The sequence below is a fragment of the Archocentrus centrarchus genome, chromosome 24, assembly GCF_007364275.1.
Source record: "Archocentrus centrarchus isolate MPI-CPG fArcCen1 chromosome 24, fArcCen1, whole genome shotgun sequence".
Taxonomy (NCBI): Eukaryota; Metazoa; Chordata; class Actinopteri; order Cichliformes; family Cichlidae; genus Archocentrus; species Archocentrus centrarchus.
Genome location: NC_044369.1, coordinates 22698504 through 22726117, shown reverse-complemented (window position 1 = coordinate 22726117; position 27614 = coordinate 22698504). Strand labels below are relative to the sequence as shown.

Here is a 27614-nt window from a genome sequence, read left to right as displayed (position 1 = left end):
CTGGTAAATAATTCAGCACCTACAGTGCTGGTTGTAAAATTAGAATATTATGAAAAAGTTGATTTATTTCAGTATTTCCACTCAAAAAGTGAAACTTGTATATTATATTCATTCATTACACACAGACTGATATATTTCAAATGTTTATTTCTTTTAATTTTGATGATTATAACTGACAACTAATAAAAACCCCAAATTCGGTATCTCTGAACATGAAAAGTATGAGCATGTTCAACACTCAATACTTAGTTGGGGCTCCTTTTGCCTGGATTACTGCAGCAATGCGGCGTGGCATGGAGTCGATCAGTCTGTGGCACTGCTCAGGTGTTATGAGAGCGCAGGTTGCTCTGATAGTGGCCTTCAGCTCTTCTGAACTGTTGGGTCTGGTGTATCGCATCTTCCTCTTCACAATAGCCCACAGATTTTCTATGGAGTTAAGGTCAGTTTGCTGGCCAATGAAGAACAGGGATACCGTGGTCCTTAAAGCAGGTACTGGTGGCTTTGGCACTGTGCAGGTGCCAGGTCCTGTTGGAAAATGAAATCTGCATCTCCATAAAGTTGGAGATATTCAAATTTTCTGAGATACTGAATTTGGGGTTTTCATTAGTTGTCAGTTATAATCATCAAAATTAAAAGAAATAAACATTTGAAATATATCAGTCTGTGTGTAATGAATGAATATACATGTTTCACTTTTTAAATGGAATTACTGAAATAAATCAACTTTTTCATGATATTCTAATTTTATGACCAGCACCTGTATAAATGGGTGTAAATATACAGTGTCAGGCCGGAAGTGAACAGTCAGCTCTTGAAAATGTGTTAGAAGCAGAAGAGCAGACAAAATGGACAAAATGGACTTTAATGATGGCCAAATTGTTATGGCTAGATGACTGGATGGATGGCAGCATCTCTAAAGTGGCAGGTCATGTGCTTGTCGGATGTACCTTCAAAGAGTGCTCTAAGAAAGGACAACTGGTGAGCTGGTAACCAGGTCATAGGGACCTAAAGCTAACTAATTTTCATGGGGGGAAAAGGCTGGCACCTGTGGTCTAATCCCACAGAAGAGCTACTGTAGTAAAAATGGCTAAAAACCTTACAGCCTTTAAATTATACATGACATTTGGGGCATTAATATAGAGGCAAATAACTATTTACTGTATAAAAGATATAGTGGGGTAATGGCTTCTTAGCAAAGAAAAAGTCACACTGCCTCTTGGCCTCCAAATTCACCAGACCTTAGGCTTTGTGTTTACATACAGAACTGTGCAAAAGTCCTGAGCCATCTCTCATTTCTTTACATCGTGCAAGGAAAATGGGAAGTGCAGTGATTCATTGGAATGTGTGTAAACATACATGGAAATACATTATACAAGGCACAAACAGTTTGTACAGTTCAAATGAGCTTGAAAGTCAGTATTTGGTTCATGCCACATTTAATCTTCAATACAGCCTGAGAACTCTCTTAGGCCCAATTTTTTTTTTTTTTTTCCAGGACTACGTCTTCTTTTTGTCCTCCACTTGTCCAGTTTCCTCAGTTATAGCTCAATAATAGCACTTTGGTAATCAACTTGCTGGTTCAAAAATACTATTTCTGCAAAATTGTGATATATTTGGCACTTTTCATAGATTCAGGCAAAAAAAAAAAAAGGGAACAAATTATGTGTTTTTGTGACAGGCTGCTAGTAATAAAGTGCCTAAAGATAAAATTTAATATTGGTGCTTTGTTACATTGTCAGGTACAAGGACTGCACTGAAAAGGAGTGAAAAAGCAGCCAGAGTCCAAAGAAACCTTTGAAAGACTTTCAGGAAGCCTGGAGAACTACTGCTCAAGGCCTCTTTAAAAAAAAAAATTACCAGAAATCGGTCTCACTGGAAGCAAAATATGAAGAAATGAGGGGCAGCTCTAGACTTTTAAACAATACTTTACACAAGTATTATTACAAATCGCTCTTTTAATACATTTTGGCCCTTTGTCTGAATGCAAATGAAGTTGTAGGCCACTGAAAACAGGCCCTTGGAAAACATCATCGTCTTTTTCTTCTTTTGGAAAGCCTCTAAATATATTCTGAAACTCTGTTTGCAGTGTGGTTGTGTAGACAGGACAGAAAAGGAGACTTATGGAAATGATGACAGATACCGTGTTTGCTACCTGAGTAGGTCTCATCAGTCAAAACATGTCTTTCCCCGCAGCATCCAGCTGCTTCCTGTTGGATGTGGATGAAAGAAACGTGCGCTGGTGTGTCTGGCTCAAGATCATTTTTTGTTTTAAAAAAAGAAAACACACACAAAAAAAAAAAAAAAAACTAAGGTCAAACATTAGTGGGATACGCTCAGAACCCCAATCCATGGGGCCCCAGCTCGCAACTTAGATGAATTAACAGCTCTGCTGCTAGAGCCTGATGCCACAGGTCAGACTGTTTTTGGTAGCATGTGGAGGGAATATAAAAAAAGAAATTCAATTTTTATGACCCTTTCTAAAAGCATTAACATCGGTGTCTTTAGGAATCCTAGCCCTCGTGTAGGGGACCCTTAGACCTTCTGACTTAATTTTGATACTCACTCCACATAATGGTTTCAAAAAAAGACTAAATTAAAACCTGTGTTGCTTAGAAACAAGCCCCTTGATTGCCTTGACAATAGCTTCAGAGACCTGCTCGCTTTTATATGATTTGGCCAGAGAAAAACAACCTTGACCCTGTGCTACAAAATGGCTCGCTTCAGCATGTGCACCATGCATTTTCCCTTTCAACTATTCAACATTCAGCTGTTTTGTCTGGTGTGAGTGTGTGTGTTATTTCTCTGTAGCCCGTGCAGCCTGCCATCGTACAACAGTGGAGCAGTAATAACAAGCACAAAAGGCCTCTGGTAGTTCTTGGAGAGAGGCAAAGTAGGTTAAAGTTTTACGGTGCTGATGATTGAGTCCAGTTGCTGTGGGCCTCACAGAAGCTTCTCATGATTGCACAAAAACACACACAAGGGCACAGAGAGAGAAACGCATACGGGCACATCACACTGTGAAACAGTGATTTCTTTGGAGCCTCAAATGCCCTAGATGCATCGGCAGCTCTCAAATTAAGCAGCTCAGAGACAGAGGAATCAAATGCGTTTCCATTACGGGGCAAATATTCCATCTCCCCCCTGTCATAACGACACTGTATGGCAGCATTATGGGGAAATATCAAATTAGGCTGTTTCATTTGGAGGACTGTTGTGCATTGCGAGAAGCTTTGGAGATCAATTGAGCTGCTAGGTAATGAGCGACAGCGGCCTGCTCTAATATACTCAGTAATGTTCTTTTGATTGCTTTGGTTAATCTTGCTCTGTCGAGCAGGGGAGGTAGACTCACCCCACCCCAGCCCCCCATTCTAACATGCTCGTCAGCCCAGGTTAGAGGCTAAACTAACGAATAGGGAGCAGCAAGATCAATCAAACTATTAAATCTGGATAACCTCTGTTCAGGTTTTATGCCACTAGAGATTCATGATACTCCTTGACAACACCGCCTATTTCTGGCTCCATGCTAAAGTGTTTCAGCAAAAAGAAAAAAAAGAAAAAATAATAAAAGAAGACCCCAGCTGAACAGGCCACAAAGTGTGACCTCCAAATAAAGTGCTGGTAATGCGCTGATGTCGGCGTGGATGAAATCAGACGCATTGTGCCACTCTGATCTCACTCGTGCACCGCTCACAAACAAGTGCTGCTCCACGACAGCACTCACAGCTGTGACCATTTTAAGATGCTCCAGCTCAGATTCATTCCTTTGCACCTTTTACTCACTCACTCAAAAAAAAAAAAAAAAAACGCTAAGAAGCCTGTCCAACCACTTTTGCAATATGCTGCACCGCACCACTGCATGCCACAACCATCTGCCATGTTTTTGCTGTGCAGTGTGAATATTTATTTGCTCAAACTGTACTGTTCAGCATCCCCCTGCTTTTGCAGGATTGACCACGCTGATCAGGCTCTGAGATGGTAGTCAATTCAGCGTTAAAGCCGTGTGGGACTAAACAGTCACACTAGGGGGTGTTTGTTGAGTAGAGAAAGGCTGCGTTTGCATGAGTTTTACCTCTCCACGTGGTCCAGGTTCCCCGATACGCCCAGTCCTCCAATGGTGTACAGTTTGCCGTCATACACCAGGCTGTTGTGTCTGCAGCGTGCCACAGTCATCCTGGACACCAGATTCCAGTTGTCCAATAGAGACATGTAGCACCACACATCAGCCACCATCACACCTGACTCTGTGCCACCTGGAATGTACAAATGAAGGGTTATTAATGTTGATATGAGGAAATACGCACCACGTGAGCTTCACGTGAACAGCACCAGGAAAATTTGGCCCTGGTGATCAACAGTCACTGCTGGGGTTAGGACTTTCTGCAGAACTATTGTTGTAGCATTTATGGGGCTGAAGATTAATGACTGCCCAAAACCAGAGCCGTCAGGTGCTTCAACAAAATGAGATGGTGCTGGATGAGTTCATCACTATTAAAATCATCCATCATTATTGTCATGTTTATTAATGCTAAAACAACGTGATACCTTTGCTCTTACTACTAACTTCATCACAATTAAGTTCTAAAAAGAAGTAAATAACCATTGATCTTCTCTCTGACCCTCAGCTCAGAGGACCAGTATTTAATCAGCAGCTTGAACAACTGTGTTGCATAAGTGATTCACCCCTGAATTCAGTTCATTTCTTAGCTCTTGGACCGGCTCTTCCATGCAATGCTTTGAGGTGCCTCCATCTCTTTTGTTCTATTGTATGGAGTACTCCAGTGGTTTATTTCCCATATACATGCTTTCCAGATGGCAATCCCGAGTTACCAGGATTTTAATTTCAATGGCTATGCAAATGACACCCATATATATGTCCCAGTAAAGCTCGGTGCCACTGATGCATCATGTGCTATGTTCTACTATGCTTAAATTAAAAATTGAATGTCCAAAAATGCCCTGCTCCTGACTCCAAATTAGAGGTAATTACAAATGCCCCCTGTGGTCCCCAACACTTGTAGCACTTAATAATCTCTCCTCCAGTCTGGGTCCCTTATCTAATAATGTTCAAAAAGAGCCCCACAACCTAGGTGTTACTCATGACACGGTATTGTCCTTAAGTGTTCAGGCGACTAGAGTTAGTGCTGCTTTACCCAACTGAGACAGCTGACCAGGTTATTCCTCACCTTCATTCTTAGGGAAAGTAATTCATGTTTTCTCTCCTCTAGACCTGTAATGCACTTTACTCCGGTATCAGCACGTGAAACACAGAAATAATGCAGTTGTTACAAAATGCTGCTGCCAGAATTTTAACTCTCAGTAAGTGAAGCAACTACCTTACAGAAATCCTTGCTGCACTTCAGTGGTTACCTGGGAGTTTTAGAATCGATTTTGAGGTTTTACTGCATGTTCTCAAAGCCTTCAGTGGTCTGGCTGCTGCCTATATCTGCAATCTGTCGGCTCCCTACGAGACCGTCCGCCGGTAGAGATCTAAACTTTGACTTTTCACCTTTGCTGCCCACGATCCTCAGTTGCGGACTTTGCTGCCTGTAGATCTGAGGCAGATAACCTCTGTATCCCCTTTTTAAACCCCTTTATTTGACTTTATTTCATTGTATTCATTCCTTACCTTTGGTATTTGCTGTAATTATTAAACTTTGCTTATATTTAATGTACTGGTTTCTTTTTATTTATTTTTGTAAAGCACTTTATAACTGTGTTTTCTGAAAGGTGCTTTATATATTCTCAGTCTCCTTTTCCACCTCTCCTGTCTGCATCTCTCCTCTCAGTCACAAAAGGTAGAAAGTGAGGATGACTGTGCTTCTTTGTTTGAATCAACATCATTTCTAGAGATGTGGTAAAAGCACAAACAGGGGCTCTTACATCTGCTTAGTACCTGCACCTATTAGGTTAGAAATGGAAATAAGATTAGATAATTTTAGTATAAAAATCACTCTTTCTGGGTACAAGTTATACAGCCCTTTATATTTAAGAAAAGTCATTCAAAGTACATAAAGTATCACTCCCCTCCTCAACAGGAACAGTGGCAGACTTGAAGAACTTGAACTGACAGAAAGTTGTTTGCTGCTGAGTCATCCAGCCAACCAAGAAAACTGCACTTGTTTCAGCTCTCTTCAAAGCGGCTCTCTTAGCTGTGTTATTTGACATGTAACACCAGCCGTGATTCAGTGACCCTGTTCAGAGCGCGAGGACAGACAGGAGCCTGTTGATTGGCTAGCTAGAACAACCCTGATTTCCCCACTGGCTGTCTGACTCCCAGAGGATACATGCAGACCTGTTCCAATGCCCAAAAACACATTTACATTTATATGAAAAGAGGGAGAGGAAAGGTGCATGCAGGAAAAAAAAAAAAATCCTGTTGCATTTCCACAGTGCAATGTGAAGGTCTGAGTACCGTGCAAGAATCTTGCACAAATGGACCGTGGAGGGAGAAATTCAGTCTGCCCATAGAGGAGCAACTTAAACGTGTCTCACTGTGGGAGTCACAGAGTGCACAGTGTGCCACTATGGAACAAAATAAACTGCGAACACTGCAACAACTATAGTGCAACACAGAGAGAGAGAGAGAGAGAGAGAGAGAGAGAGAAAAACTGTTAAAAAAAAAAAAAACAAACAACAAAAACATTCTATATAAAAATGACTCCTCTGAAAAGAGACATTCAAGCTGTCTGCGGCAAAGGGCTGAGCAAAGATTTCAAAGCAACATATGACTGAGCTTTGAGGTTGCCACCCTTTTAAAACTCTAACTGTTTCATAAAGGTCACAGAAGTGAGCAATGGCTTGGGTAGATTCACTTTGCCAAATCAAAGTGGCCACGGAGGAAAAATGTCTTTAATAAGAGGTCATAAATGTCAACCGTGAAGACATCTGTCAGGAGTCATTATCATGACGGTCTTTAACTGATGAAATCACATGTTTCGCTTTCCTAATCTGACACCATAATCTGCTTAAAACTACACATACTGTTACAGACAGCATCATAAGTTTAAAGGTAGATTTTAATCTCACTTCGAGGTCCATTTAGTAGGTACCCTGTAGCTTATATACACTATATTGCCAAAAGTATTCACTCACCCATCCAAATCATTGGTTTACACACCTGTGGCCATGAATTCAAACACCTAGGCACACGCTCGTGAAAGAATGGTCTAAGGAGCTCAGTGAATTTCATCGTGGTACCGTGATAGGATGCCACCTGTGCAACAAGTCCAGCCGGGAAATTTCCTCGCTACTAAATATTCCAAAGTCAACTGTTAGTGGTATCACAATGTGAAAGTGATTGGGAATGACAGCAACTCAGCCACAAAGCGGTAGGCCATGTAAAATCACAGAGCGGGGTCATCTGAGGCGCATAGTGCGCAGAGGTCGCCAACTTTCTGCAGAGTCAATCGCTACAGACCTCCAAACCTCACGTGGCCTTCAGGTTAGCGCATGAACAGTGTGTAGAGAGCTTCATGGAATGGGTTTCCATGCCTGAGCAGCTGCATTCCGGCCCTACATCACAAGTACAATGCAAAGCACGACGCCACTGGACAATGAAGCAGTGGAGACGTGTTCTCTGGAGGGACAAATCACGCCTCTCCGTCTGGCAATCCGATGGATGAGTCTGGGTTTGGTGGTTGCCAGGAGAATGGCACTTGTCTGGCTGCACTGTGGCAAGTTTAAAGTTTGGTGGAGAGGGGAAAATGGTGTGGGGTTGTTTTTCGGAAGCTGGGCTCGGCCCCTTAGCTCCAGTGAAAGGAACTCTTAAGGGTGGGCCGACATCATATTAAACCCTATGGGATGTCACTTCATGTGTCTGTGAAGGCAGTCTGCGAATACTTTTGGCAGTACAGTGCAGCGTTATATGGTCTACTGCAGCACTTTGCCTTGTTGTTTGTCCATGTTGATTTAAAAGTTGAATTTGCTTAAGCTGATTTGACCACTACATTTGCTGAGGTGGAAAATGAACTTTGAAACTAAACACAAGGTGGGATTTTTGTTATTACATGCTTGTTGCAGTTAATGGCACTAAAGCATGTCTTAACAGATGGTGTAAAGTCCATTAAGTCTGCCCTTACTTGGGTTTGACAATAATTAATATTGTTCCACACAATAAATCAAGCAAGGAACTGGATGGGGGATGATGAGCATTTTTTTTCCAATTACAGTTTACAGCAATTTGAGCTAAACCTGCTCACAATAACAGTGTTTAATTCATGCTTAGTAATTTCTTATTAAAGCGGAGCATGATGCCAAGAGTTTGGCATGTATTCAGTTTCTGACCTGATATAAACAACCTGCAAATCGCCAAAGTAAATGACCACAAGTAAACCCAAAAGACTCTGATGGTAAAAAAACATTACTAATTCTGTAATTTGTGGCTTTTAATTTTAAGTTTTTCATCCATTTATTTATGTGTTTAAGGATTAACCTTTCAAACCTGCCGTGTTATTAATTCACTGTGTCATTTTTCCACCCCCTGCACTGTGTCACTGAATGTCTGCGACAGGAATGCTACAGTTATACTGCTGGAGTGGACAATTTAGCTCACCTGACAGGTAGATGTTGTCTCCCGCCGAGATGACACTGAAGAACTCGCGGTCGTAGAAGGGCAGGCTGGCCAGTGGGTACCACTTACTGTTCTGGGGGTTAAAACAGGTGACTGCTGTCAAAGAACGCTGGTTCATCCCGATAGCCTGACGCCCTCCCACGAGAACTATCACCTCTGCTACACCTAGAGGACAAAGAAGCAGGAGGAGGATGGAGGAGGATGATTGAGGTGGATAAAGGAGGGAAAGAGGTGGGAGAAAGCAGGTCATCAGGAAAGGTTTCCACTAGTAAATAGAGGCCAAGACTGAATCAAAGGCTCTTTGTGAAGGCTCAGTGCAGCAGTAACCAGCAGGCATGTTTTCTGGCATACTGTCTGGCTTTTAGGTATACATATATATATAAAGCATATACTTGGGCACTTCAAAAAAAAAAGAAATTGCTTTGCACAAGAATACCGATAGGCTGCAGGCATTAAAGAAAACAAAACAAAATGTGTTTCCTCTTGAATTCAGTGGGCCTCGGCTGTCCCGGAGTCAATAAGCTTGTTGGAAAATGCAAAACGAAATGCAAACCAGGAAAGTTACCTCTCGGTCACAGGAAACTGCTGATTTAAATGCTAAAATTTACCTCAATTACCAAGACTGATGGTGCTGCCATCCATTTAGTTGCCTCCCAGCTCTCAAATCCTTCCTTCCTTCGTATACTATAGACTCGTCCACGCGCGCTCGTAGTAAAAACACGCGCTGCTTGGGCATGGCATAAGAGAACTGCCGATTCAGCAGGAAAATCAATTTGTGTACATTTGTATGTGAAAGCGGGCCCTGTGTGATTAAGAAGATACTTGAAATACATTCAATGCTTATCCCTATAAGAGCTCACCGGAACTCTGCTCTCAGGCATGCACGCACACACACACACACACACACACACACACACACACACACACACACACACACACACACACACACACACACACACAGATGGTGGATAAAGACACCAGTGATCCAAAACACACAAACAGGTTGGCAGGCTGCCACATGCGTGTCTCAGGTCCTCTCAGTCTTCGGCGGCAGCAGCAGCAGGTTCCAGCAAGCAGGCAAGACGACGAGCCGGCAGACAGAAATGAGCTGTGTGTTTGTAAGCAGCAGGCAGGCAGGTGGGCAGAGGGAGGTGAGCCAGGGAAGGAGAGGAGGATGATAAAGAGAAAGAGAGACCATGTGAGAGGAGAGAGAAACATAAAGGAAATGGGAGAAGGGGAAAGATGGGGGGAAAGGGAATGCAGGGAGGGAGAGCTAATCTTCATACACTCCAAACCAGGGCAAACCACTGGTTCACCTGCTTGGATCGATACTCTTCCTCGCATGCACTCTCCTGACAGGGCACATCCACAGGCAGCTGTCTTTTCCTTCTGCTTCTTCCTGTTAAAACTATCCCCTTATCTTTTTTTTTTTTCTTAAGCTTCTCTTTTCTTTCAAAGCTGGTAAAAAAACAGAGGGCTTTTCTCTAGGAAGGGGAACAAGGGTAAAAGAGGGGGAGATACAAAAACTACAATGGGCTTTGCTGAAGCTGAGCAAACAGACAGAGCAGTAAGCGCTGCCTCAGACATATCGTGGACATACAGCTTAGACTTAGTGGACAGCTTAAAGCTGGCGGGCTCATTTCCAGTGAGATTTTAAGAATGTGCTCCTCTGCGTAGGATGCAAAAGAAAGTGATGGCTCAAGAAGAAATTGTGAAAGTGTCACTGCAACGATGAAGGTCTGGTACACAGGCTAAAAAATACAAAAAAATGCAGAAGACGTAGGAGTCGCCGCCGCCCGTTCTGGCTGCGCGTTAAAGAGTTGCGAACTTTAAGTAGAGCTAAGAAAGATGATTTCAAGTTGAAATGCTTTCACAGCTCATGACTTCAAGCCTCAATCAGTCCCAAGATCTCCAACAGACCTCGAATAATCAGTAAATGAGCATACAATATTATACATACATATAATACATATAATATTATCACGGTTACAGCGGCTGTTCTTTGACAAAAGAAACAAAAAAAAACAAAAGCAAAACAAAAAAACAGGCTCTTTGCCTTCCCACTCATGAGGCTCCAACCTTCACACACACACACACACACACACACACACACACACACACACACACAATTATAATGACTTTATTCTGTTATTCTTGTTCCTTTTGATAAGTTTGCTGCTATTACTCTGCATGTTTGTACTCCTTTTCTCTTGATCACACGCTATTTTTCAACTTTATTAGACTGTAAAAGTATGACTCTTTACCTTGCTTTTATAGGATTGAATTTTTCATCTCTTTTCATCCCCTTTTCCTTCATCTCATTAGCTGTTTCAGTTTTGTTGATATTGACTGCCTCAATTAACTTGGCAAAGTTTCTGTGTCTATGCCGGAGCCAATTTGGGATCGTCTTTCTCCTGTGTGCACATCAATCAGTGCTCCGCTGTTTAACGGCTCTTTTAAAACAGGTTCTTATTGTTCAGGAAGAAATATTGAATTTAACTGCATCTTAAAGCATTGTGGATGATGACGTTAAAACTGAATTTCTTGATATCGCAGGTTCTTTTTTTCGGCTGTAATTCTAAAAAAATATAAAGAGGGAGCGAGAACTTCAAAAAGAAAAACAAGATACTTCCACATGCTGATTCAACGTGCCGCAGCGACGTCTATGCAACACGCGGGTCTTTATTATCAGCTAGTGCACATGTGCAGGGTTGTTCCTGGTTCCTGGTGCTTTCTGCTTGGCCAGACACGTCAGGGAGAGTCCACATCTGGGCGCTGACGCTGACGTGCGCCTCTGACCTCTGAAGCCCCAAACGCATTCACAAGCCCACATAAGCCAACGCCGGCCTGTCAGAACGCAACAAAACACGAGTATGGCACTGCTGACGGGGAGTCATGGCATCGGATCAGATGGGTGTGTGCCTGCCGGTATGTGTGTGTGTGTGTTAGTTTTTTCCTCAGACAATGAAACCTCACAGGGATGGCTGTCAGTCAGTGTGAGGTTTGATACGAGTTAGGTGGAGGGATGAAGGGATGGCGAATCGAAAGATAGACACGAGTGGTTGGGGATGAAGGGATAACCAAGTTCTGACAGCTCTCTTTTTTCTGACAGAGTTTATACCCATGGCTGTTGGAAGAGAAAATGTCTCCTTCTCCTGATAGTTACTGACCTTTTGTTGCATTGTTGGGATATTTTCACCTGCTTGTATTTAGGACAGTGAAAAAAAAAAAAAAAATCAGCTTAATCCGAGGGTTGAGTAGAACACTGCTTTATTTGTGAATCTGCTTACGCCACTGCTGCTAAAGCTTTGATTGCATTTTTTATCCTTTTATCTGTCAAATAGCACAAGTGAAAAAAAAAATCAACTGCATTGTGTATGGAGCTAAGTCAGATGAGTCAGACACTGGTTGGAGATGTCTTGTTGTGAACAGGGGTGTTTCCAGGATTTTTTAAATGGGGTGGCACCACCGAGAACAATGCAGGGGGAATCCACAGGAAATCAGAATATTTAATCTGAAATAAAATCAGTGTAGAAAACTGGGTGTAATTCACAGGCTCAAGTGCACTTCAGATTTATTATGCAAAAACTGGTGCTTCTAGGGGTTGATGGCTCGATCCAAATATTGGGAGTATCACCACCGACGTTAGTACTGGAATCGGATGAGCAGACACATGTAGGCATAATGGAAGAGAAGAAACAGGTGGATCCTGTGGAGAGAGTCCTTCTAGTCTTTTTCATTTGAAATTGTTTACTAAGATCACTGTGTAACTACAATCTGACCTCTTCTGGTAACCAAAGGAATCAACCCTACCTGGCAACTAACAAGAAATTGAGATTGAAGGTGCTCCCACACTGACTTCAGTTTTCAGATCTGGTAGTTATGGCCATCTTTTGTATTCGGTAGCTGCCAATGACAGCCCAATATGGACTTCAATTCAGTTTTATTTATATAGCCCCAAATCACCAAATTAGTGGCCTCAACACACTTTATCTACAAAAATGGTCACAAACATCGCCCTTTGAGCTGATATAACCTTACTTTCAGCAAATGAGGCTTGTTTACACATTTGGTAGATAGAGAAGTATCTTTATTCATTTAGCTGTTTGTGTTCACCTGATGAATTCAAGCCCAACACTCATGAACTGGCAGCTAATGCTAGTCATCTAGTCAGTATCTTTGCTATTGCTAACATGGATGTAGCTTCCGTATCAGAAAATGTAGCCAATGCTGAAGTGTCTTAAAATCTGCATTCTATTCAAAGGCCACCAGGTAGTGACAGCTGTGTTTGCAAAAAGACTTCCAGTCCTATAGAAATCTATGGGAAAACTTGCAAACACTTCCCTGCTGAGTGAATGGATTACAGTCACTCATTGAGTCATACTGAAATACAAAAAATAAAAAATTGTAAATCTTGGTCATGCCACATGTTTCAAAATGAGAGATTATCTCTATTTTCTTATGTGGTATGAAACTGCACGCTCATTGGCTAATCACAAATCGTTAGCAATGAGCATGCAGTTTCACGGTCAGACCCGTGAAACTGGGTCTGACTTTTTTTTGCAACCAAGAAGGTAGAAACGCTAATCTCGAGGCTTCAAAGCTGGACAAAACCAATAGGTGATGTTATGGAAGCTAAGCACATCTTTTATACTGTTTAGTGGAACATGAGCATGAGCCAAGTTCCTCTTAGCTGGAGCTAACATTGCCTAGCTAGATGCCAATTTTCTTCTGCCCATCTGAGAAAAATATCAGATATATGTGTTTGGTATTAGAGCAGAGATGACCGAGTCTTCCCTGAGACAGTAGCAGCATGGCAGAGAGCGAGCATAAAGAAGAAAAACAAGGGGAGGAGGTTTCAATCATTGTAAGCCGTGTATTGTGTTGCAAGAAAAGCTCCAAAAAAGGATGTATTGTGAGGGACGGACAGGCTTGTGTAAGAGCTGAATCTCAAATTGAAGCTGACGCCCACCCACGTAGTATGATGTGAACACACACACACGCACGCACGCACGCACGCACGCACGCACACACGAATGTTTCTGTGCATTGCTTCCACCCAGTTCAGCTAAATGAAACCTATCTTTGACGGGAGCACACCGCCCATGCTTTACCCCATGCTGGATTCTGGATGTGGATGCAAACACATCCTTGTACACAGATGTATAGTCAGTGAGGCTGATATGAAGATGAAGACCACATGAGTAGATTCCATTTTTTTCCCTTTTCCCTGTTTTCACAATGGGTCTTATTTCACCTTTTTATTGGTCTCCTTGCTCTCTGCTTTGTGCTGCGACCTGCCTATCGTTCTTTTTCTCCTCTTTTTTTTTTACCCAGTGGCTAACACCTCTCTCTTTCTCTCAACCTATGAGAGACTTTGCCCTCTCTCTGCTGCTTTCCTTTCTCTTCTGTTCTTTTTCTCTTAAATCCCAAGAGTCTTTGCTCTGCGTCCAATGTATTCGCCATTTCATCTTCCCTCACTGCTTCCTGCTCTTTTGCCTTGTGCACTTTTTACCTTTTGCAGCCTTTTAAGACCTTACTTTAACCAGCCATACTTTGCAGCAGAAGGGCCGCAGGGGCATTGGGGGTTCAGCTGGCTGAAGTCACAGAGACAAAAACAAGTGGGATACAAGTAACTCAGCAGAGTGGAACTTGACACTTTAGATCAGTGTTATGCTCAACACAAGCTAGACAAACTGTAGTCTCAACATCTAATTACCATACCTATAAGTAGTATGTACTACAGTACAGAATCGACCAAACAAATCTCATCTTCTGAACTCAATCAGTGACCCATGAGGAGTCAGTAACCATTACTCCATTATTACATAGACACAGAGTACTTGAGTGAATCGCCCGGTTGAATTATTGCACATGCCTGACCTCTCAGACAAAGCCAGACAAGGTGAATGGACCACCCTCCCAGCCCCAACAAACATGCACCATGTATACATCCAGACGTTCACTTGCGTAACTGACATCTGGCTTATAGCTTGTAAATAAATAACCAATAGAGTGCAGAGGCTCCTGACTCTCAGTTTGTCTTTCCTTGAGTAACATGATTTGAAACTACCTAAACTAGATTAAACTTTTTAAATGTGTGAATTTTTCTGCTTTTCCTTTCAGTATGATAATTTAGAGGTTTGGCCTGTTGGTCGGATAAAGCAGCATAGTGATTCTGAGTGGGGCTCTAAAATCAATTTTTGAATTTTTATAGGCTATTCCTTTGAGATAGGTGACCTGCTAAAGCCCTTTGAGTTTTTTTAACCTATTTAGATGTCCAACAGGAAGTCCACATTGAACTCATTCAGCTCTGGTGCAAACTTTTTGAATATTCGGGCTGTCATTAGTTGCCTGACAGTTTAATAACCAATCAGAGCACATTATAATTTTCCTCAAGTGAATCCAATCAGATTTTCCGGCCAATTCTTGAGTAAATTGGCATACCTCAGCCTTTTCTCTCCATTTCCCTTCCTTAAGAAACTTCTTGACAGCCACCCTTCCACTGAGACGATTTCTGATGAGACTTCAGTGAGCAGCAGATGGATCAACTGAAGGGCCAGATGCATCTCTCAGGTGCTGTCAAGTATTTGCCGGATTTTTACTTATTTCTTAAGGACGTGACTTTCAAATACTGATTATTTGCTGTAGACAGATTTTAAGGCCTGGCACTTCTTCTTTTGTCCTCCACCTGTCCAGTTTTCTCAAATTTTTTACCGACACCCTGCACACCAAGCTGAGACATGCCAAGTTTTCAGCTTATAGCACTTTGGGAATCACCTTGTTGAAATAAAAATACCATTTCATGTTATCTTCAACATTTTTTGCAGATTCAACTAAAGAAATGGGAACAAATTATGTTTTTGTGACAGCTTGCTAGTAAAGGTACAATTTAAAATTATTAAGTTTGGTGTTATTTTTAGGCTTGAGTGATTCACAGGTCAGCATTAAGTGGCTTAAACAAAAAACGAACAAACTAAGGTGGTCAGCTACAAGGACTGCAAAGAAAATGAGTGAAAAAGCAGCCAATGTCCAAAGAAAGGCCTATTTAAACGTTTATATTTTGCTTCCAAAGATCCAAAGAAATGAGTGGTGGCAGTGCCGTAGCTCAAAACATGACAAACCTACCTGCAGAGGCGTACCTGCATCATAATCGATTCTGTGTCCTGCACAAATAGTTACATACTGTAGTTGAGTAGCCTTAACGCTTTCAGTGACCAGTGAGGGGAGCTATTGCCAAAAGCTACTGATCTGGTCAGTGACCCCTGATCATTAAGTACACTCAGTTCAGCTCGAGATCTGTTTATTGATATACTCAGTAAATTATACTGGGCATACAAAACATTCCTTTTACATATGTATGATCTGCATGGCAAATCGATTTAAAGTACTTCTCCAACTTCTCTTTTTTTATATTAACTATACATTTTCTCAATGTTTTGTAGAAGTAAAAAAAAAAAAAAAACCCAATAAATTTTATGAAAGAAAACATTGCTCAAATAATTGTTCATACTGTATGATTATGTCAATTTAAGCTCTGTTTTCCATAAGTCTCACTTTAAAAGCTATCCGGTTTGCGCCCCGACATTAAACACATAAATCATAAGTCTACACAGATGACAACAATCTCGTCTAGTAACAAAAAAAAAAAAAAAAAAAGGAAAAATATCTGCATGTTTACAAAGTTTTGCATAAATATATGTACTGCATGTGCAAATGAAGTATATTTATATAGAGTTTAAGTGCAGAAAACTGGGAGGGTTAAGACTTTTGCTCATTGGGTATCACAGTCCCAGAGACACCAGCAGCCTGTCTCTCAGGGCAAAGAGTTTATATCTCACTGCTGGTCCATAACCGTTTTCTCTTATCTGAGCCACTTCTCTCCATTCTCCTCTTTAGCAACGTCCCCCTCCTAATCCCATAATTTCTCTCCCAGGGTATTAATTTGCTATGGTGAGGATCAGGGGGCCAAAGGGCTCCCAAGTAATGTCAGGGTCCAGGGAGGTGCAATGAGCATGCTTGCAAAGGATCTCGTGTGTTTGTGTGTCTGCGTGCGTCACTGTGTGTGTGTGTGTGCATTTTGTTGTCTGCTGGGCATCTGTTGAGTGGAAATCTGCAGTGATCGTCTGGTCTCCTTAGAAGAGAAAACAAACCTTGTCAAGGCTTTATGTGTCCTCAAACCACACTTAAAGGCTCAGTTCACCTCGAAATCTGGGTGAAACAACCCCCACAGACCTAGCTGGCTACACAGCTAGAGGAAAGGGCAACGAGAGCTTGAAATGTAGAAAAACTGGTTTCTATATCCAATACTTAGATATTCATTATTATTAAGTGAACTGCAGTTAGCTCTTGCACGGCACAGGTAGGCACAAGTGAAGATCCTAGACATCTGTCAAAGCAGCGCAGTGATGCATGTTACTCACACTCCCGTTTGGGATAAAACTTTTTTTTTTTTTTTAAACTTTGTTTGCTTTGTGCCCCCGCATGGAGTTCCTGTTGGGAGTCTGTGGTGCTGAGAGCTGGTAGTTTGTGAACTGTATCGTCCTCCGCTTTTAACATTCGCAAGTGTTGCACATTGTTGATGCTATAGGGGAGTGGTAGAGAGACACTAAGGTAGTCAGGAGCAAGCATACACACCCTGAGCCTGTTCAATAGAAATTTGTGCACTTGATTATAGTAACGAGTCAGAGCAGATTGTTTTATTTAAGGTATGGCACAATCCACACACTCCTAACAAAATAAATGCACGGAAATTTTTTTCCCATTTCTACATATTGTGGATCTAAACCTCCAGGACCGACATAATGATGCGATGAGTTGATTCACTCACAATCCAAACAACTGAATCTGCACCATCAGCAGGCTCACCCCCTCTCTTGAATATTAGATGAGGCTGATGCAGCCTTCCAGCCTCGCAGCAGGTCAAAGTACCAGATGTGGCATGAATGATGCTCAGACTGATCCATGTTTCTGTAAATGCTGTTCACTTTGGTTCTGAGCACGAACTGCGGCTCAGGAACAGGATGAGTCAAGGTGTCTGGCAGCGGCTGGGGGCAATCGTTCACCCACCCCACCCCCTCCCCCTCCTTTCCCGGGAGCTCGAGCTGGCAGTAGCCACAAGTCAAAAGGACAAGTGGCTGGAACCTTAATTTTGGCTGCAGCCCCTGCAGACGTTCAGACCAGAGGTTATCTCGTCTGGATTTACTGCCTCCATGTTATATTTATGAGATGAGATAGATGCAGAGATTTCACTGATAAGCCGACGGAATATCAAAAACTCATACTCCCAATTCTCCGGTGCATAGCTGCATCCAAGTTTCTCTCTTTTGTGCTTACATGTTCTGTTTCCTTCTCCCCTCGCTCTCCCCTCCTAAAATACCATCTCAGACTCCAGAAATAAAATTGGAAGAGGATCCGCTGAAGGGCACTCTTCACATAGAGCGATTAAGACATTTCTGGCACATTCTCCTGCATCCTGCGTTTCCGGTTTGAGAGGTGAAGCAGAGTAATCACATGCTGCATTGGCTCGACAAGACAAACCAGGCTGAATAATTACACAGAGCAGGACAACAATCAACAAAGTCCTGAAACTAAAAAAAAAAGAAAGAAAAAAAAAATGCACAATTGTCTTTCCAAACTGCCGACAGCCTCCCAGTCACTGTCACCTTGCTTAATGGTTAGTGTTGAGGCTGTGCATCCAGACAGAAAGATGACAAATAAATTCAATTATTCCACAAAAAAGAGCAGCTGTCAGCACTGATGAGGAGAAGCTGAGGAAGGGGGGATCAGTTATGCAGAGTGGTTTATCAGGCCTGAGCCAAAAAGCAGTAGGTGGCAGACTTCAGAAGAAAGTTATCTGATAATCTTTTATGCGCTCTTTACAAGGTGTGAGTTTTGTTCTCCTTCCTTTGCAGCGGTGGCACGCTAAGACTACTCTCCAAGGAGCTCCTGGCTGGCGGAGGTGTGAATGAGTAGATGAATGTCACGCCTACAGGCTCCGGACCTCGCAGAACAGCCTGCTTTTATTGTCTCTAAACTGTGGATGCAAGCCGCACTATTTGTGCAGGCTGATCTAATAAAATCCAGCCATTTTAGATTGCCACCACTAGCACGGTGTTTTATTTGGCTTGCCTTATGTTGCAGGAATGTAAAATGGTCAGTAACATTTGCTATGAACATTTCCACAGTAAATGAGAGAGCAGTTTTATTCGGTTTTAATACCTAACTAATACTTTAAAAGTCAGTGATCTGTAATTACACCTTTTTTTGGTATTAAGAATGACTGCATGGAAAAAAAAACACTTTGCAGAAGTGTTGGAGTAAACCTGCAACATACTTATAGTAATGTGCCAGTAGTTTAACTTTTCTAGCTTTAGATACATGAACGCTTGATTACAGATGATGAAGTGGACAGAGGGAAAGGCTGACTGAGAGTGCAGCTACTGTTTAAGGATTCCCTCCCACAGTGCATGCATTTTAAGTTTGAACAATGTGAGTGTGTGTGTGTGTGTGTGAGCAAAGACAGAGAAACAGTATGAGGCGAGCTGGACCCCTGCGTCTCCTAGTCATTACAGCTCATTTGTCTGAGTGCTATTCCACTTGGCTGGGTTGAGTTAACAGTTTGCCCTGGCGCTCTCCACCCTCCTCTGAGCCGAGCACAGTGACACATGTGGAGAGAGGGAAATGGGAGCATAATGTATGAGTTTGTCTGGGTGCATGCACATTTGCACACAGCATGTACACAAAAGAAAACTTTGCTTGCTGCTTAATAGCAAGCAAACACAAACTGTAGACTGTTAACGCTACCCAAGCCAGGACGCGTCTCGTGACTTAAGACAAAAATGTTTGAGGGTAAATTTGCAGCACCAGAGGATGTGTATCCCCCCCAGACCCCCTGGAAAGTCTAATGACAGCTAATCAGATGCACATCCACAGTCTAATTAACCAATTAGCAGCTAATGGATTCACATACACTACACAAAATGCCATGGATTCATTATGAGACACCCATAGTTTTCACTTTACCCAAGACTTTTCAGGCCAAATGTGGAAGACAGAAGGCTGTTAACAGAAGCCCCCTGCCTTCCTGAAAAAAAAAAAAAAAAAATCACAGATGCAGTCACAAACTGAGGTAAATTAAGGGTGAAAAGAGGGGGAAAACAAACAAACAAAAAAAAAAAAAACATTCGAGTCAATGCGTACATTATGCTAAAAATAAGTAAATAAAAAAGATGCATCATCTCTATCTGTGCACATACACACAATAAACCAAGCATACTAACCAGTCTAAATTTAAAACTGCATTCCTATTTGAAGATCACAGACAGCCAGTTTCTATGCTGAATATCTTTTTGTTTCCTTAATTACCACGTAATGAAATTAAAGTTAAGAGAATTCTTTAATAAAACGCTCCAGAACATAAAATGAATGAACGTCTCTTTTTTCAGTCACACAGCTCAAAAATAAACTTTATGTCACGGTTGTTATTCAGATTTCACGACTTTTGTCTTCAGACAAAAATAAGCTTGGCCCTAACGTCGTACAGTATTGTTACAGATTTTTTTTTTTCTTTTACATTAAACCAATATTATTTACTCTGCAGAGCAACACACAGAACAAAACAATACGTGACACGCCAGGACGTGTCAGAGTGACTCATTAACGATCAATAAAAACTGAGCAATTAAGTACAAAAAAAAAAGAGAGAAAGAAATTACAACATTGCAGCACAGCAGGAGTCTATATAAAGAAAAACCTGGCAAAAACAAGACAATTAAGGGATGTGTGAAAACCATCTGGCTGCTTCTGTTTAGCCACAATAGAAATAACTTTTTTAGAGCTTACAGCTAATGGAGCAAGTACTCATTAAAATGTCTCACTTTCTGTTAAACTAAAAAAAAAAAAGTTCTTGCTATTCCATCTTATAAACACACTGCAGAGTGTATCTTCATAGGCCATTAATATTCTTATTAGCAGTTAGCTTACCCTTGTCATGATTTATGAGCTTAATTTGGCAAAAAACATGGAAGAAATGAAATTTTGCAAGCATATTTAGCATCATTAAAAAAAAAACAAACATAATTTCTAAAGCTTGCATATCTATATATTTTTTTTAAAAAGTGGCCAATATTTGGTGGTGTTTGCTCATGGACAGTTAGGACTTGAGTTTGTACTTCTAAGCCCTCCGGTGCCTTTTAGTACATTTTAGACACTGGCACGTTTTTTATGGGCTGTAACGTCACATTTCTTTTACTTCATTAAATTCTTACTGCTCTCTCATCGGTGCTGTTTCCAGAAACAGTAGGCATTTGATTTCAGTAAGAAACTCTCTCAGAAAAGCCACTTTCTGCTACTTGTCCAGAACCAAACAGCAGACAGAAATAGTTAGCAACGAGCTAGTGAAACTGGCACATTTAACAGCTGAAACACCAGATATTCCCAGGACTCTCACGAGCTGGGCGACAGAAAATGGAGCTAAAAGGAGAGTGGAATAGTGGTTGCATATTTACCACATGGACAAAAACAAAAGCATTCATTAATATGAATGTTTTGTGTGGAAAATGGCTACTGCTGGCCAACATGTTTGCATGGCATTTTACACTGGGCATCGGCTCCAGCCCACCCCACAACTCTTGGATAAATGGAAGAAAATGGATGGATGGCTGGATGGCTGGGATCGAGCCACGACACGAAATGGCTCATCGCTGAACTGGGAAATCACTTTGATGCCGAATACTCATTAAAACTCTAACATTTCATGACTGTATCCTGGGATGCGATCAAGTTACCGAAATCTGTCCAGAGACATCTACACATACAGTACAGTCATATACTGTAAACAACTGCAGTACTCCAAACACACACAGACATACCCGCCATGCTGATGTGGCTTGTAAGTGTTAATGACATCTTTACAGACTGTTTCACTGCCAGTCTCAGCTTGTTACATATGCTATTGATGTGCATGATATGACAATTAAAAATATCAGATTTTTTAAACTGTATAATATTTTCTTGTCCTTTTGAACAAACCTTCCTGTAAAAAAAAGTTGTACAGTTTGAATACAACTTCAAATCTCCATAATCTTAATTTTTCGGATCGCAGTAAGGCCAGTGTAAGCTGGGATACTGCCGCCCACCCACCTTACCTTACACCCCAACCTTAGCTTAAGGTCTTAATAAAATGCATGAGACAGCAGGAAATTATCTCTGTTACCTAACAGCCAGATACCTTGTCTTCAAAAAGACTAAACACTGGAAAAAAGAGCTGGCCTGGCTCTATCAGAAGCTCGCTAATTAATTCACTGTGGCTCATTTGTTACATCCTTGAAAAAAAAAAAAAAAAAAAACCCTAAAATTTCCTCAGAACGCTAAACTAATTGCTTCACCAACCAATTTGCGGTGTTTTCTTCTGCTTTTTTTTTCATGAAATTAAATATATATGACTTGTCTTATTCATAGTTTTTTCCTCCCAAAAATTGAATAGTCAGGCTTAATGATCCATTATTGGTTGGGCTCAACTAACAAATGGTAAAGGAATACCGGCGCTGTGAGGGCAACTCTTATTATTTAAGTCGCAATGTGAAAGGATGTTAATTAAAAATCTGTCCCGCAAGAATAACTTAAAATTCGAGGCTGAAAAAGTGCAATTCAACTCAAATTTATCTCAAGTGAAAGGAATGAAGGTGTGAGGCATGTGTCCACACGCGCACGTGTGCACACTATAATACACCCACATATGCACGCGACTCACAAGTTCACAGATTGACTGCGCTCAGCAAGAAGTGCTTCACGGATGGCAGTTTCCTTTTCTTTTTCCGCATGACAGACTTATCAACCGAGCTCAGGTGGTGCCCCATCTGCTTGCGCACATTTAAAATACACACACACACACACACACACACACACTGCTTACAGAAGATGACGCATGCTCAAGGAATAAACTCAATCAAATGTCTGCCCTTCAAATTTCATTTCTGATCCCCCTTGCTTCTTTTCTCCCTCTCTCCCCCTCTGTGACCACACGGTGACCTCTCCTCCTGTTCTCCCACGTCTTTTTGCTTTCTTATCATCTCTGCCCCCCCACCCCCCCCAATCCCCACCCCACCCCAACAACCTCAAACTCTCCTTCGAGTCTTTATTTTATCTTTCTTGCCGTCTCCTCGTCTACAGTGAAAATCCCAGTGACGATGCACCCTGCTGCGCAGAGCCCACCTTGCCCATTGGAGCAGATGGTTGAGCAACACAAGCGGGCAGGCAAACAACCCGGATTGCCATCGTCTGCAAGCATAAGCATCATAAAATATGTTAAAATGGTGTAAAAGTATTTACTAAACAAAAACAGACAAGGTACATCCGGTGCATTCGAACACGCGGGTTTTCGGCGGTAACACGCGGATTAAATGCATTCAGTCATAATAAGTACTTCAGCTTCAGAAGAGTTGAAAACTTGATCGGAAAAACTTACATATATTTCTCATTCATTGAGCCATTGGGGTATAATGCATCATGAATGTATTCATCCCGGCAGCATTTATGCATTTATATAATTCTGTTGTACAGAGCCACAAGCAACTGGGAATCAATACACACTTCAGCCTGCATAATGGGGATGTAGAAGGCATAAGATATGCACATACCAAACACTATAAAATGCGCCTTGACAGAAAATGCTTCAAGAAAGTGCTGAGAACAAAGAGAAACTAGCGGATCGAGGATGAGTAATGGGATGAAGGTGAACATGTGCAATGCCACAAATGTCTTCTCTCGAGAAGCAAATAATTCTTGGTGAACCCTCATGCCACTGTATTACAGGCAATTAAAGATGCAAAAAAGTACTGACCTAACGCGCTTCTCCCAGTGTTTGTTCACTGACAAACAAACACAATGGCTGGACAGCAGAGTTGGCTGGTAAACTGACCTCCATAAAGTGCCATTTGTTAGGCAATTATCTTTATTCTACCAAGCAGAAATAACTTGTGCTGAATGGTAAGGTGTGCTGGTGCGAAACTCATAATACCATGCAGACACCATAATTAGGCAAAGCTTTACAGGGTAAAGAACGGGATCCTGGCCGACCTAGGGGGGGGAAAAATCTGACGGCCAGAAGCAATTTGCAGGCACCTTCCAATTTTCCAGAATTATTCTTTGATTTTAATGATGTAAACAAACACGGCATTCAAATGGCTTGGACTTTGGCAGTAGAGAGTGCAAATGATTGGCTAGTTGCAAGAATCTCAAAGCAAGAAATCCTACTGTGACTAGCTGGTGTTAAAAATGTGTTTATGTGCCAGATTTGTTTTAATAAAACCTAAGTTCATAGCATCTTGCAAAATCCTTGGAAAGCCACTATAGTTGGCCATCTTTAACACTTCCCGGTTACCTCAATCAGACTCGGCTGCAGAAGCCGTTTGATTGATTGTTGGGAGTAAAACATGTCGTGACATTTGGATGCATGACCTGTTGCCCACACATACATCCAAGTATTTACAGCAGTTGTGTGCAAAACATTACAGAGTTCTAAATCACTGCTTTCGAGTTGTGGGCTGAAATCAATACAATGCAATGCAATGGCAAAGTCTGTGTCTCATTGTGGAGCCCTGACCTCTCCGTCACCTTGCTGCAGTAAAATATGAACAGAGCATCTGTGTGTGTGTGTGTGTGTGGGTGCCTCAATGCTGACAGCACCGACAGTATGTTCTGGGTCAGGTGTGTAGGAGGCAGATCATGTGACTGCCACCAAGGCCAGGCCAATGATGACGTATGTCAAGTTTATCTGTGCTTATGTGTGCGCACGTACCGGCAGAAAGTCTCGGGCGGGTCCTGGGTGTCTGCATCTCTTGCCGCGCGTGGGGCAGCATGTGGTAACGTTTGGCTTCGTTGACCAGATCGCGACACGCCTCTGAAGATTTGATCAGCTCCTCGTTGTCCACTACATTCAGCAGATAGGACGGATGGATGAAGGGAAGACGTACCACCGCTAACAGCTCTGACAAATGCTGATAAGACAGACATAAAGGAAGGAAAGGAACAGAGAATCATTAGATGTTCCAGGTTGCAGTCAGAGAGCGGGTGCTTAAATAACTTAGAGGTGTGACTAAAGAAACATAAGCAGATGCTAACAGTGTTTAAATTAATTTACTTGAGTGGAACTGCCAGGGGTAATCAAAGAACAGTGTTTTTGCTGTGCAGACAACATTTTTATTTCTTGTTGGGAAAAGAAACCATCATGTTTGATAAAAGCCCGGACTGTTAGTGTGAGGACACCTGGCAGTAGCGAGACCATTAGATCAGTTACTGTCAGTGTCAAGGCTTCAAAGCTTCAGTTAAAAACCTGCATGCTTTTTCTACAATTTCTATACTCGTGGCAGGCAAAATGCTAAAACATGGATACAAAAAAAAAAGGCCTAATGGAATCCACACAGATCTAATTGATTGAATTCACCTTTAATTTTCCAAAAGCAATTAAAAACTAGAAATTTTTTTTAATTGCAGAAGAAGTTGAAGAAATCCCAAATAAGATTTTGCAAAGTTTACAGTAAGATCTGAGCCTCATCTCACTTTCATACATGCGTGACAGCTGAAACTGTCAGCCGGGGGTTTGGGGGGGGCGTTCTTAATTCCACCCTCCGCTTCTGATTCCCACTCCCCACCACCTCATCTCTAAATAAAATCTTTCATGAGACAGCTAATGCTCTTTTGCAGCTAAATTAAGACCCAGTTCTGGCTAATCACAACCCATTCAAGCCAAGATGCTGCAGTGCCATCAGCAAGGTTTTTTTTTTTTTTGTGTGTGATTTTTTTGCTTTTTTTTTTTTGGTAACATAAAAATGGCACCGTTAATCTCCTGCAGCGCGGAGCTAGTTAATGACAAATTAGGCTTTGAGCAGAAAAAGGGTGAAAAATCTTAACTATAGCAAGTTGCATATTTGTGTTTGTTTCATCTCTGGGCGTGCATACATTTATGTGTGCCTATACTGTATAGGTGTTCAGACGCAGAGGTAGGACAGACTGTTGCCATGGCAACCTTGTCTATAGCTCTGGCTGCTGAGTGATTTTTTTTTTTTTCTCCCCCCAGAATGTGTGTAGAAGTGTATGCGCCCCCCCCTCCCCCCTCCATCCTATGGGAGCCTCATCTACGTTGACAGTAAAAGGCTGTAAACAAGCTTGGACAGAGCGACAGAGACTTGGGTGGAGACTGACCCCATTGACCCTTTGGCTCAGAGCGGCGTACCCTGAGCCATGCGGGGAAAGCGGCAAAACAATGGGCTCGGAGAAGCATCATTCAGCAGAGTACAAATAATAAGCAGACGCACTGCCTAAGCATCTCTCGCTCTCTCTTTCCTCCACCTGAGGCCTTTTAAGTCTGGCATGTGTCCCATCTGTTCTCTAGCGATGTCCTGAGCTCATCTGACCAGAAAGGAGTAAATAAGACATTGGACTGTGGGACAAAAAGAAGGAGAGACAAGCAAGAGAGGAAAGTAGCTAGGTCATGGGAAGGAAGGTGGGAAGACAAGTGATGACACAATAGGAGGAAAAAGAGGAGGCACTGCAAAAAAAAAAAAAAGATAAAAGTATGCAAAATGATCTGAAGACAGACAAGATAGGAGAGAGGAAGTGATGGTTTTATGGCAGGCAGAGAAATCTGCTGATGACATTTCCTCTCTACGAGCACGCTCGGAGCAAAAACGCTGTCCTCCAGTTGGGACTGTCTGTTTCCCTCATTTATGAATTTCCACAGTGCAGTTTATCAAACAAACAGCTCAGTACCTACATAAACACTCGCAATCGCTCCCAGCACCTCAACGCAAACACAGGGAGAAGGTAAAGTCAGAACAAGCTACTTAGCATTCTGCAATATTCTTAAGGGAAGACTTCTTTACTCAAGAGAAGCTACTACTTCCAATTAAAGTGCCCCCATAGTGGGAGATTTGCCCCAGTAGTTACTGAGTCATGTCACACTCAAATGGAGGACTTAAGCTTCAGGCTTACTGCTATGGACTTCTATTACAAGGTACTTTTCTCCAAGTCCGCTTCAACCTACACCTCTTAGGACATCCTATCATGTTATTAATACCTGTAATCGGATGTAGCAACATTTTAAAAAGCACATATTTACCAGTAAATTTTTTTTTCTTTTAAAATAGAACAATCTGAGGAAAGAGATATTAAATTTTGTCGTGCTCATGAAATCTTGCACGGAAATCTGCAGGTTATCAGAAATGGGTCCACTGCTGACTCTCAGAACTAAATTAAAGCTGTATATGGGGTAGTTTGAGCCAGGTGGTGCCCTAAAGGGCACTACAGAAATAAATGTGCTCAAATGCCTGTGTGCACATCTGGAAAGCTTGCTCTTATTTGGAACGGCAGGTGGACCGGCTCGCAGTCCGAAATCACACAGCTCAGTTGAGCTGGAAACTCTAAAAATGCCTGTAACCAGGATAGGGAAGGTTGCTTTTGAAATATAAGAGACATTTAATTACCACATCAAAGCAATGGAATGTCTTGCACCTAATTAATTTTTGTAAAAAAAAAAAAAAAAGATTTAAATTGGGCCATAAAGAAGGAAAGTCCTCAGGGTCTAGATATTTCTTCAGATCTGACATCCAGTATTTCAGTGATGGCGGCTGATAAACAAACTTTACTCTTTGCAGCAATATTAAAGCCAATTTTATAAGGAAATATTGTTAAATTTCCAGGACTGTCTGGGGAAAAAGCCACCCCGTCTTGGCCCGCATTGATTTGATTGGCAGATAAATCAATCTAATACTTCACTGTATACAGAAATAAATGGAGTCTGTCTAGACCTGCATACAGGCCTCTGTGAACCAGCCTACCCTTAATACTGTTGCAGTCATTTTTTTCCTGAATATCTCATAATCTAAGATTACATTTATTTTCAAATTTAATTATGCAACCATGCCTTTAACCGTCTTTCTCTTCTTATGAGCCACCAGTGCTGTAAATATATATATTCCCCTGCACAGGCACTAATCATGGCAGCACAGGAACTAGTTCCAAGCACAAGATCAATATAGGCTGGGGT

General features: G+C 41.8%; 1 protein-coding gene across 2 annotated transcripts in view; it reads right to left on the bottom strand.

The window, feature by feature from the left end:
- Positions 1-27614, bottom strand: part of klhl29 (kelch like family member 29) — a 242224-nt gene that overhangs the window by 40668 nt on the left and 173942 nt on the right. For both annotated transcript variants that reach the window (XM_030722205.1, XM_030722206.1), the window contains exons 10-12: positions 24369-24567; positions 8552-8734; positions 4070-4250 (exon numbers count right to left, since the gene is read on the bottom strand). In XM_030722205.1, the coding sequence (XP_030578065.1) occupies positions 4070-4250; positions 8552-8734; positions 24369-24567 (563 nt within the window). The remainder of the gene's footprint in view (positions 1-4069; positions 4251-8551; positions 8735-24368; positions 24568-27614) is intronic.